The sequence below is a fragment of the Zonotrichia leucophrys genome, chromosome 4 (assembly GCF_028769735.1).
Source record: "Zonotrichia leucophrys gambelii isolate GWCS_2022_RI chromosome 4, RI_Zleu_2.0, whole genome shotgun sequence".
NCBI lineage: Eukaryota > Metazoa > Chordata > Aves > Passeriformes > Passerellidae > Zonotrichia > Zonotrichia leucophrys.
Genome location: NC_088173.1, coordinates 37368944 through 37381101, shown reverse-complemented (window position 1 = coordinate 37381101; position 12158 = coordinate 37368944). Strand labels below are relative to the sequence as shown.

At 47.8% G+C, this 12158-nt stretch overlaps 2 protein-coding genes across 5 annotated transcripts in view; both read left to right on the top strand.

Annotated features, from left to right (window-relative positions):
- Positions 1–257: 257 nt before the first annotated feature.
- On the top strand, positions 258–4225 carry HNRNPDL (heterogeneous nuclear ribonucleoprotein D like). Of its 2 annotated transcripts, XR_010439892.1 has the most exons (9): positions 258–438; positions 732–900; positions 989–1150; positions 1404–1535; positions 1650–1764; positions 2350–2517; positions 2681–2777; positions 3159–3262; positions 3955–4225. XR_010439892.1 is itself a non-coding variant. In XM_064711152.1 (8 exons), the coding sequence occupies exons 1-7, from the start codon at positions 350–352 to the stop codon at positions 2749–2751; spliced, it is 906 nt and encodes a 301-aa protein (XP_064567222.1). In that variant the 5' UTR covers positions 258–349; the 3' UTR covers positions 2752–2777; positions 3955–4225. The 2 variants fall into 2 exon arrangements, 1 of the variants encoding a protein (XP_064567222.1); XM_064711152.1 differs by lacking the exon at positions 3159–3262.
- A 1481-nt stretch (positions 4226–5706) lies between these two features.
- The window catches only part of HNRNPD (heterogeneous nuclear ribonucleoprotein D), a 9268-nt gene continuing 2816 nt past the window's right edge, over positions 5707–12158 (top strand). For 2 of the 3 annotated variants that reach the window (XR_010439891.1, XM_064711150.1), the window contains exons 1-4: positions 5815–6065; positions 9348–9516; positions 10293–10454; positions 11191–11322. Coding sequence is in view for 2 of the 3 variants with exons in the window: in XM_064711150.1 (XP_064567220.1) it covers positions 5869–6065; positions 9348–9516; positions 10293–10454; positions 11191–11322 (660 nt within the window). In the remaining variant the exon portion in view is untranslated. Of the gene's footprint in view, positions 6066–9347; positions 9517–10292; positions 10455–11190; positions 11323–12158 lie in introns of all 3 variants that reach the window. The other variant, XM_064711151.1, reaches the window with a different exon arrangement.

Genomic DNA, 12158 nt, shown 5'->3' with positions numbered 1-12158 from the left:
GGGGTTTCTGGGTTACGCGTTACAACCCACTGCCGGCAGGCCCGCTGAGCCCGGCACCCGCCCGTGGCGCGGTCCCAGGTGCGGCGGTGCCCGTGCCCGCTCGGAGCCGCGGCACCGGCCCGGCCCAGCCCGCGCGATGGCGGCCGCAGGGCGGCTGCTGCAGCCCCGCCTCGAGCCGCCGGGGGCGCTGCGGCGCCGGGCCGGAGGACGGCGCTGATTGGCTGCCGGCGCAGCTATATAAAAGAGGCGCAGGCGGTGCCCGGATCTCTTCCGCCGCCATTTTCTGCGGGGCGCAGGTCTCCGCTCTCTCCGCCGCTCGCACGAGCACCCCCGCCGCCCTCGCCCCGCCATGGAGGACGCGACCGAGATGAGCGGCGGCCAGGAGGAGTTCGCCGAGGGCTCCAAGATCAACGCGAGCAAGAACCAGCAGGACGACGGGTATGGCAGGGGACGTGGTGTGGGGGGGGAGGTGCGGGGGAGTCGCGCGTCCATGTCCGCCGCCCGCCCTGCAGCTCGCGGGGGCGGCTCGGGGGCCGGGGCAGCGCGGCCTTCCCTTCCCGCTCCATGGCCGCGCCCGCCTTTGTGTCCCGGGCGGTGACCCAGTTTCCGCGGGGCGGGGACACGGACGGGGGGGCCGAGCGGGGCCCTGACGTCAGCGGCGGCCTGTGGGGCCCGGGGGGGCTCTCCCGGCGCTCTCACCCGAACCCGTACGCGATTCCTGTCCCCTCCAGGAAAATGTTCATCGGAGGCCTCAGCTGGGACACCAGCAAGAAGGACCTGACGGAGTATCTCTCGCGCTTTGGCGAGGTTGTGGATTGTACGATCAAAACAGACCCGGTCACTGGAAGGTCGAGGGGGTTTGGGTTCGTGCTCTTCAAGGATGCTGCCAGCGTGGAGAAGGTGCGTGCTTTCCCTGCAGACCCAGGGCACGAAGGCAGCTCGTGTGGCTGTGGCGATCTGAGACTCTGTTCCTTTGTCTGCTCTGTAGGTGTTGGAACTGAAGGAACACAAACTGGATGGCAAGTTAATAGATCCTAAAAGGGCAAAAGCGCTGAAAGGGAAGGAGCCACCCAAAAAAGTGTTTGTTGGCGGGCTGAGTCCAGATACTTCTGAAGAACAGATTAAGGAGTACTTTGGTGCTTTTGGCGAGGTATAGTATACTATATAAGAATATCTCTAATTCTCAAGTGTAGTCTTGCCTCTCTTACGAAAGAATTTGTGAGAAGGGACTTGGTCAAAACTAGAGATAGTTGAATCTATATGTTAATGATTTCATAAAATTGTAATGATCTTATTTATAGCTGTCAAAAGTAGTCTGTAGATTCTGTACTGCCAGATAGTTCTGATGGCATAAAAGGTTGCTTTCAGATTTCATGCATTGTTTGTATTCATTTTGATTTCAGATTGAAAACATTGAACTTCCCATGGACACAAAGACGAATGAAAGGAGAGGCTTCTGTTTTATCACATACACAGATGAAGAGCCAGTAAAGAAGTTACTAGAGAGCAGATACCACCAGATTGGTTCAGGCAAGGTAGGACAACTCTTGTTCTTAGCATGTGAAATCTATCTCTGTAGGCTTCTGTGAAAGAAACTCGCAGAATGCTCTTGGAATTCTTAGTAAGTTAAAGGATTTCTCTCCTTACAGTGTGAAATCAAAGTAGCACAGCCCAAAGAAGTGTACAGGCAGCAGCAGCAGCAGCAGAAAGGAGGGAAAAGCAATTCTTCTGGTGGACGTGGAGGCGGAAGGGGGCGTGGACGGGGTGAGTATTTTCCGTGGCTCTGTTAATCTAAGTACTTAGCAAACACTCTGGTGTTTATAGATATTCCAGGTTGCAAGTTGTGTGCAGATCTCATTTAAATCAAATGTGTAAAGTAGCCTGTGGGTAAGTGGTGTTTTGGTGGTTATGGTTGCTTGTTGAAGCTGAGGAATCTCTTCTTGATCTGCTTGCATTCAAGTGATGAAGGGGCAGGGTGGATGTAGGTGCTTCTGACCATACACTACCTTTGTGGTCAGTGTAGCCAGCACAGTTACACTTTCACTTCAGAAGGATTCACTTAATTGGCCCAAGGGCAGGAAACCAGGAGCTGTTTGCTAAGGCGTGGGGCGGCCACTTGGCTGCACCTTCAAATGGATCAGAAGGAATCAGCTGGTACATGGAGGTTAATGCATCTCAGTCCTTGAAGGTCAAGCAGACACAACTCACACCATGCTGTGAGGCTCATCCTGTGGTGTCGCTTGGTGCTCAGGCAATTACTGATCACTCTCATATCCAAGAAGTTAGATGAAGGGGCACAGGAGAGGAGTGAAACAAGTTTTGAAACTTAATTGCTATGCTTGGTTTCAGGTCAGGGACAAAACTGGAACCAAGGATTTAATAACTATTACGATCAAGGCTATGGGAATTACAATAGCGCTTACAGTGACCAGAGCTACAGTGGCTATGGAGGCTACGACTACTCTGGGTACAACTATCCCAACTACGGATACGGGCCGGGATACACAGATTACAGTGGTAAGTGCCTTTGCCCTCATTCCCGTAACAAGAGCAAGGCTGCTCTTGGTCAGCCCGTGGCTCTGAAGATGGGATCCCTTGGTGTGCTGCTGTGGGGGCAGTCTCCCTCTGAGGCTGGTGCTAACGCCTGTGGGTTCTGTTTTTCCCCACATGCTCCCTGCAGGCCAACAGAGCACGTATGGGAAGGCGTCCCGTGGCGGCGGCAACCACCAAAACAACTACCAGCCCTACTAAGGCAGTACCTAGTACGTGACAAACAGGTGTGTACAGGAGCGCACGCTCCACTCCGACCGTGCCTAATCTAATTTAAAGATCAATAGACAAACAAAGAGTAAAAACTTGCCTAGCATGACTTTTCCTTTAATTAAGCTTTTGTTAACTTAAAAAATACTTTTTTTTTAAAACCAGCTTTGCCTACGTGTCTATAGATCTTTAACTTTGTAAAAGTGTGACTTTATCTTCTTTAGTACTTCAGAAAAACATAAGAGTTTTTCTGGTTTGCGTTGTGTACCAGGTGATCTAGAGGAATAATTAAACTTATTAGAAGTATTAACAGGTAAAGTACTGAAATGGGTACAACTTAAGGAAAACAAGAATGTTGTCTTCTAACTCTGACATTATACCTTGTTTGTACCCGCCAGCGGGAACTTCATTGCAGGCCGTGTGTCACCCTGACCACGTCTATCTCTGGGGTCGCACGTTGCAGGCAGAGCGCAAGGCATACACCAGAAAACGCTGTCCTGTGGTATGGTCTCTTCCAACTTCATGTACCAGCGTAAAGATTAAAGTGGAAAACTTCAGACTTTGGCTTCTTTTTTTAATCTTTTTTTGGAGATTAAGTGTCTTTAACTTAAATGGTTTTTTACAGGAGTTAAAGTACATAAATGCCTTTACAGCTTAATCATTTGGTCTTCTGTTTAGTGTTGTATTTCAATTGTGGAACCTCATTTTAAATGTGCATTCTTTAAGATTTTAATGCTTGCTTTTTTCTTTTTATAGCTAATAGTGAAATCTGCAAACCAAAACGAACTTTTAAATCTGGATAAACATTAAAGATCATATGCATATGGACTGTCTGAACTAAAGTGACCTGACTTGTGTTGCACATAAGTCGTTTAGTTGTATAAGCAAATAATCAGAAAGCCTTTTGGCAGTGTTTCCAATGGAAAAGAAAGTGATCCAGAGCCTGCTTGCTTGTCTAAATTGGATGGTTGGTGTTTTGGAGCAGCATCCTACATGGGCTGGATATTTGGGAAAGTAAATTACTAATGGGTAACTAAACAAACCTCTTGTGTTACCGTAATAAATATGCATATGATCTTTAACAGTGAAGAAAGGAATATATAGAAGACTTAAAGCAGTTCATGAAAATGGACCTTTTAACAATCCTGTAGTAACTGCCACAGATCTGACATGCATTTTGTCTTGATTTTTTAGGTAGAGATACTGCGACAAAAAGCCATCTTGCAACGCATCGCGAGTGAATGGAGGGTGGTCTTCGTGAGAGGAAATGACTATTTTGTAAAAGACTTTTAGTGAATGACACAACTGTGTCCAACTGTACATAGCGGCCGACTAGTTTTCTTTTATGGTTTTTACTTTCTTTTTGCCATTCATGTTATGACACAATGTGGACTTGTGTTTATACAAACTTTATTTGTATAATTTCATGTTAAAAGATTCTCTAATAAATGCTTACTTAAGTGAGTGTGGAGTCTTACTGTCTCCTTAAGTAGTGTAACTATAGTTTTACTTGGATAGAAGGCCAGATCTTTCTGGAGATCAAGGTTACTGTGAGAACAGGTCTATACACCCCCTTCTTCCTCTTTGGAATTAGCATCACTGCAGCAGCAAGGAGAGAGTGGTCTGTGGCACAACACTGCCAGTTTTGTGCATCTCAGGAGGCATCTAGAACTACAGCAGCACCTTTTCAATGCTGATGGCACTGCTCTAGGAGTTGGAGCTTTTCAAGGCTTCTCAAACACTTCAAACCTCAAGTATTCTAGAATGTAGCTTAGTTACTTTCCCACACCCCTTCTATTCCAATTCCAAGCAGGAGATTACAAGTTCTTGAACTTCAGGATCAGCAACTATTTTCTGTACAAGTTGGGTGCTGTACTGGATCTTCTCACCTTCAGAGAACAGGTTTCCCATCTAGTGCACACTAGCGAGCAACAACTAAAAGCCTGAATGCTGGAGAAGGAACACTGCATTAGCCCAGCCCATTTCTGGATTAGAGTGGTTGGGATGGGTAAAGGAGCATGTTTTGTCTGAGGCAAAAGGATTGCAGCAGTCTGCCTGAAGATTTGATGTTTCTCAGCACAAATACCTAGTCAAGCATCAAAATAAACCTTGCTTGTTAAAACTCACTGATGTCACTGACGTATAAACTGAAGAATCAGCAAGGAGCCACAGCAGTGTATAAGTTCATACACTGCATTTGTGAATGTAGCTGGATCCAGCACTGCCCTCCACAGCCGCTGAGGGAGACTTGTGCCACAGGAGCATGGTTTCATTGCTCCAGTGGTTTAACATGCAAAACCACACTAAGATCCAAGTTTTACTTCAATCTGTGATCCTCCCACTCGGCACTAGTGAAGTGCAGCTGGAGTACCATGTGCAGGACTGGGCTCAGCACAAGAAAGGCCAGGGGCTCCTGCAGAGGCTCCACTGAAGGGCCACAAAGACGATGGGGGCTGGAGCTTCTCTCTCATGAGGAGAGAGCGTGGGAGCTGGGCCTGTTGGTCTGGAGAAGGCTGAAGGGAATCTCACCATGTGCATCAATATCTCAAAGGCGGGTGCCAAGAGGATGGTGATTTTCAGTGCTGCCCAGTGACAGGACAAGGAGCAATGACCACAAACCAAAACACAAGTTCCACTTCACCATGAGGAAGGACTTCTTACGTGGAGGGTGGCAGACCACTGGAACAGCTGCCCAGGGAGGTTGAGTCTCCCTCTCTGGAGCCATTCCAAACCCTCCCCAAACTGTTCCTGTGGCCCTGCCTTGGGCAGGGGGGTTGAACTGTACGGTCTCCAGAGGTCCAGCCCAGCCCTATCGATTCCGTGAGTGTCCATGTCGGCCCCCCGGGCCCTGGCTGCTCCCGGGGCCGTGCCGAGCTCCCCCCCCCCCGCTCCCTCACGGCTCCCGGGGGCGGTGTCACGTGTCCGCCCGCCGCGCTCCTTCCGGCCGCCATTTTAGGTTGGGTCGGTGGCGGCGCCATTAAAAACAGGGAGCGAGAGGAGGAGGGATCGGAGGGATCGGCGCGCTCGGCCGGGGCCGCCAGCGGGGCCGGGGCCTCGGCGGGGAGGCGGCGGCACCGGAGGTGGCCGGTGCGGGGCGGCGGCGGCGCCATGTCGGATCAGCAGTTCGCTCTGGACTCGGCGGCGGTAGCGGCTGGCGCCGGGGGCAGCGCGGCGGAGCCGGCGGAGCAGCCTGAGGGGCAGGCGGGGGCGGGGAGCACCGATGGGGGAGGCGGCGGCGGCGGCGGCGGCGGGGTCGAGTCGGAGGGAGCCAAGATCGACGCCAGCAAGAACGAGGAGGACGAGGGGTGAGCGGCGGGGGCGGGTGGCGGTCCCGGGCGGGGCGCGGCGCCCCCGGCCCCGCTCGCTGCCCTGTTTGTTTACTTGGCGCCTCGGCGACGTCACGGGCCGAGCGGCGGGGGCGGCGTCTGGTCCCGCGATGTGCGAATGGTGCGATGTGCCTCAAACTGCAGGCCCTTTTGATTATTTTCCTTTTTAACGATGCCTTTTCTATGAGTTAAAGTGGGTGCGTGCGTGAGGACAGGAACTCGGTGTAGCCGAATGCTCTGGTTGCAGTTGCAGTGTTGCCCTGTGCTGCAAACATTACTGTGTGTTAGCTGAGTGCCAGAGGCACCGGGACTTCTTCCCAGCCTAAAACATGCCCCTGCTTCTCCGGAGCTTGTCGGGAGGATTATGTTAGGTGGTGTCCTAACTTGAGAAGTAGGAGTTGAAAAGGCAGGAAGCTGAGCCGGGGGAGGTTCAGGTTATGCACCAGGAAAAGGTTTTTCACCTAGAGGGTGGTTGGGCAATAGAACAGGGAAGTGGTTACAGCACCAAGTCTGACAGAGTTCCAGAAGCGCTTGGAAAATGTTCTCAGGCACGTGGTGTGACTCTTGGGGTGTCCTATGCAGGGCTGGGAGTTGGACTTGATGATTCTGATAGGTCCCTTCCAGCTCAGCATGTTCTATTACTCTGTTTTATGGGGAGTAAATACAGCTTTTAATCTTTGTAGGGTCTCTGCCTGGGGCAGTGTCCCTCTGTATTGCCGGTGAAATGTGTGTGTAATAAATCCAGCGACAGGACAAGCTGTTGCGCTCTGCTGTCTCCTGTCGGGCCGTGAAACTCGAGCTACAAGTCTGTTTTTGGTCAAGGCAGAAAATAACCTGGATAAAGGAGTGCTAACTGCTGTGTCCTGCTGATTCCTGCTGCAAAACCTTCCTGAGTGTCTTCCTCCTTCAGTAATAACCTGGGATCTTGCTGAGAGAGATGTAAATAATCTGGGATAATGCAGAGAGAGAGAGAGAGAGCAGGAACCCTTTTTTGAGTATTTTGCTGGGATTAGCAGAAATTAAAATGGTTTTGTTACTTTTCAGCTGTTCTTAACAGCTGCAATGCCTTTGGCGTTTGCTTGTTTGTTTTGCTTATTACCCTTGAATACACAGCAATCAAAGGGTTTTCATGTGCAAACTCAGGTTCCTTTGAGGCAAGAGAGCTTAGAAAAAGTGGTCTCTAAGCCGTGCAGTGACAATGGGCAGTGATTGCAGGTATCACACATTGACTCGTAGTCTGGTTCAGTCTTTTTGACCCATCAATTTTTCATGCTGCGCAGGAAATAAAGTTTTTTGACAACACTTCTGGTAGTAAAGGGAAAAAAGCCGATCTGTGATACCTGGTTTAGCTAAGGTTTGAAAGCTTTCCCAGTGCACTTCTGGTAACTTATTTTGGGAAGCTGTACGTGCTGATGTGGCTTAGACCAGCCATACTGTGGGCTAGGAAATGTGTGAATTTTCCAAGCTTTTGGCAGCGCTGTGCCCCTGCTCCTGAACTGTGCTCATGTTTGTGGTGTAGCCCTGAGCTCAGTGTCCTTTGGAGCAGTGGTTGGTGTAGGAGCAGCCGTGGTTTGCTGCTCTGCGAGTGGGCTCAGAGGTGCAGTTCCTGCGGGGAGAGATGGAAAACCTGCCAAGGCTCTTGGTTTCAAGCTCGTGGTTCTTGGTGTGCCTGTCCTTAGGAACACAGAGCAGGGTCTGCGTGTTCACACGGAGGCAGGTGGTTTGTGAGCAAGTGCCAGTTCGGTAGTAGCTGCTGGAGCATTGCTGCCCCTCCTGTGTCAGAAACACAGAGGCCCTCCAGAGAGCGGCAGAAAAGCTAAGGACCTTAACGATGGGTGAGCAAAGGGCAGAAAGCTCCTTTGCTTTACTGCCTGTGCTGGGGTGAGGCTGCTGGCTTACCAGGGTGGGCCCTTTCTTCCATGAGGACAGTAAGAAGTCACAGCTGATAGAAGGGGCTGTTGGTGCTTTGTTGAAGAGAGATCTGGAACTAACTGGAAAAGTGGATAAAGGGGTGGGGAATTGGTGCTCCTTCTTGACAGAATTAGGCACTTGCTATAAAAACATCTGAAGCTCCTGAGCCCCTCATCTGCATGGATTTTGTCAGAAATGGAATGCTCTTGTTAATTCTGTGAGAGCACAGCTAAGTCAGCAGAGCTAGTTCAAAGGAGCAGCTTTTGATTTGAGGCAGTTTGAGCTGTGGAGGTACAGTGCTCTTTTACATGATTGGCAGCAATGTTTGTGCGTGGGAAGTGGAAGGGTTGGAAACATGAGACAGTGGTTTTTCAGGTTTTCTGATAACTGTGTCTGATTGTGAAATAAGTTAGGACAGTGAAAGCAGGCAAAGCTTTGTAGAAAGTGCTTTTATAGATCATCATGGATCATATTTTTTGGTTACAGCTCACAGTAAAATCTTCTTTATCAGTATTAGAAGAGATCATCTCAAATCAAATCCTCTTTTGAATGGGTTCCTAAGCCCTATGCCTAATAACCTGGAATGTTTCATTTGTGTGTATACTGGCTTGATTTTTTCATCTTTTAAAATTTTGGGGTTTTATGCCTTACTAACATGCTGGGATGATCATGATTTGATTCTCAGCTTCCAGTGTGCTTTTGAAAATACAGGTTATGAATTATGTGCTGTACACATCTGCCCAGCAGCACTGGTGCTGTAGAAATACTGGAATGACATTCTCTTGATGGTAATGGATTATGCCAGGTGTTTATATAAAGTTTTTGTGAGGAAAGAACTTCTGACCATCCAATACTTTGCTTTTTCATAATGGCTTTCTGGGGAAGGGGACTTGATTAAATTTATTTTAATTTATTAATTTGGGCATATGTCCAGTCCAGACTGGTAGATAAATGCTTCTGTTTTAACCACACTTCCTTACAAATCTAATCTGCCTGCGTGTGTTTCAGTTTGTGGAGGCTCCACAGATAACTGGACGGAATTGAACATGTGATGGGGATGTGAAGGAGTAGTAAATTATCTTTTTATCACTACTACTAGTGGTTTCTTGGGACAGCAGAGTAAGCAGCTGCAGGAGAAGACAGTGAAAAATGTTTGTTTATGTGAAAGTCTTTATCTGTCCTGGCCAGACTGACTTAAGCAAGTTGTCAAAAAGTGCAGGCCTGTGTGTGCAGTGCCATGACTGATAAAATCCTGCCAGCTCCATGCATTAGGGTATTGGGCTCCTAAAGCTTGGCAGTGCAGGATTTGGGGTAACACACATTTACAGATTGACCAACTTGTCTTAACAGGAAAATGTTCATTGGTGGCCTTAGCTGGGACACCACCAAGAAGGATCTGAAGGACTACTTCTCCAAGTTTGGTGAAGTTGTGGACTGCACTCTCAAGTTGGACCCCATCACTGGGAGATCGAGAGGCTTTGGCTTTGTGCTCTTCAAAGAGTCAGAGAGCGTGGATAAGGTAGGATTAAAGTACTGAAACATGTTCAAATTCAGGTGTCAGAGATAAAGCACTCACTAGGGTGGCTGTAGGCGTTGTTCTTACATCTCTTGCTAAAGATGATTCAGGGGTGCAGCATGTTTCATGTGCTTGTGAAAATGCTTTCTTTTATGAACCATCTTACTCATGATGCTGTGTCCAGGACCAGCAGTGATTCCTGAGGTATGTATGGATTTGGGCACTTGCAGGTTCTGCAAGCCATTACACTTGGGCACTTGAAAAATACAGTCTATTAATGTCTGCTGCCTGCTGCTGTGAAAGCAGGAATTGCAAAGAAGTTGTGGTCCTATAGCTGTACTGTAGGACTTCTGTTCTACAGCTCTGCTGCAGTCCAGAGCTGCACCATGAATCCCTGGAGTACGGCCAATAGCTTTGATACATTTAAGCTCTGTCCAAGCAAAAATTAGTTGTTAGCTTTTCTAAAATGCTGTGGATGCAGCACACAGAAATGTTTTCACCTTCGTGACCTTTGTGATATCTAAAGTACAGATTTTTTACTTCATAAAGTTTGAGGATGAGAAGAGTACTTTTTGAGAGGTGTTACACTCTTGCTTCTGCTGGGTAATAAGTGGTTCCAGTTATCAGAACTGTCAGTGGATAGCGGTCAGAAATCACAGAACTTTGTTTTTGTGCAACAACTTAATGGTGTGATCCAATATTGAAATTGAATCAATTTTGGCCTTACATCAGTGAAATATTTAGCTTGAACTGTGTAAAACTGTTTTAATTATCCTCAGGTCATGGACCAGAAAGAACACAAGCTGAATGGAAAGGTCATTGATCCAAAAAGAGCTAAAGCCATGAAAACAAAAGAACCAGTTAAAAAGATTTTTGTTGGGGGCTTATCTCCAGACACACCTGAGGAGAAAATCCGGGAATACTTTGGAGCTTTTGGTGAGGTATGTGGTGAAACAAACTGCTTTTATTTGTGGAACCTGTTCTGTCTTCACAAATGTGTTAATAGAAAGCATCCCCCACGTGCAACCTGTATTGATGCTTATGTAAAACTAATGTAAGCTTTATGGCCATTGTAATTCCATGTGTGTGTGGTCAGAATGTTGATGTTTCAGTTGCAGGCTCTTGAGTTGAGCAGCCTGGTTTGATGGAAGGGGGAGCTGGGATACATCGGAGAGGGAGGCAGTGTTTAGAGCAGGATGCTTTGGTCAATGAGATGCTCTTCAGCTCCCCCAGCTCATCTCCTGTAGCACAGATTGAGACAGTTTTGCCTACATTCTGTACAACTGTGTAGTCTCTGTCCCCAGTTTTTGGTGGTGCAGATGAGCTAAGTATCAGTGAAGTTTTTAAAAGCTGGTCTTGTATGAACTTGCTATGGCTGCTGCTCCCCTGTTGGTTATCAGATGGTGCCAGCTTCAGGTCATAACTCTGTTCAGGCAGTTTGGTTGCTGAATAATAAGCCCTGTTCCAAACTTACAGAGAGTTTACTCTGGACTAAAGACTTTAACTACTGTTTGCCTAGGAAGTCCCATGTGCTGTAGGTACAGAGAACTTTGACTCTGTATTTGTCATATTGTCATATTCAAATCTAAGTAATTTCAGTAACAGATATGACCTGTTAGAGGGATTTTGCAGTGACATGAATGGCAGGATAAAGGTAAAATCACTGTCTTCCACCAGGTCGAATCCATAGAGCTCCCCATGGACAACAAAACTAACAAGAGGCGTGGATTTTGCTTCATTACTTTCAAGGAGGAGGAGCCAGTGAAGAAAATAATGGAGAAGAAATACCACAATGTTGGGCTTAGTAAAGTAGGTGGATTCTTTTTCCTAGACAAACTGAACTGTGACAGTAGAGGGAATTACATTACCAGTTGGATCTGTTTGGGGATAATAGTCTGCCAATACCTACCTGTGAGCATTATTTGTCACATGTAGGCATTGGGCCTGTGAAGTATTTGTGTAGGTGACTGTTACCCTCGTTTCTGAGCTGAGAGGGTTTCAGGTGTGGTTTGTACTGCACCCCCATGGGGAGAGGGCTGGGCCCCAGCACACTTTTCATGGTGCAGCTCCCACATTCTCCAGCAGCATGGGCAGAGTGCTGTGTCACGGATCTGCTCTATCAGGCAGCCCCAGGTTTCCTGGTAGCTGGATCTTTGTGTGTGTGTGTGTGTGTGTTGTTAACAGCAAATGCCAGTTTGTCTTAGCTTCCAAAACGAAACAAAATGGGAAGTTTGGCTTCCCTGGTAGAAGTTGCATTCTTTTCAGAAACATGGTTGAATTTCTACCTGGTAGCATACACTCAAATTTTAGCTGGACTGGTACTTGCACAAATATGTGGTAGAAGCTTGAGAAGAGAGTTGAGTTGAGTTTAGCATGTTGGCCAAACTCAGATTTGATTTCACTTTTCCCAGATGAACAGGCCTCAGAGGTTTAGTTCAAAGGGAAAAGAGAGAGGCATACAAAGAAACGAGCATTCTTTTCAGAATGGGTTCTACTGTGTCTCACAGCTGTTCTCAAGTTAGACAGTGTAAGCTATCCATTTTGCAGGGAGGGCACCAGGGTGACCAAATCCAATTTTCTGCTTACTGTTCTGTAAGTTTAAGAGAGATGTTTGGGGGTTATCTTTGCTGATTGGATCTCACTCT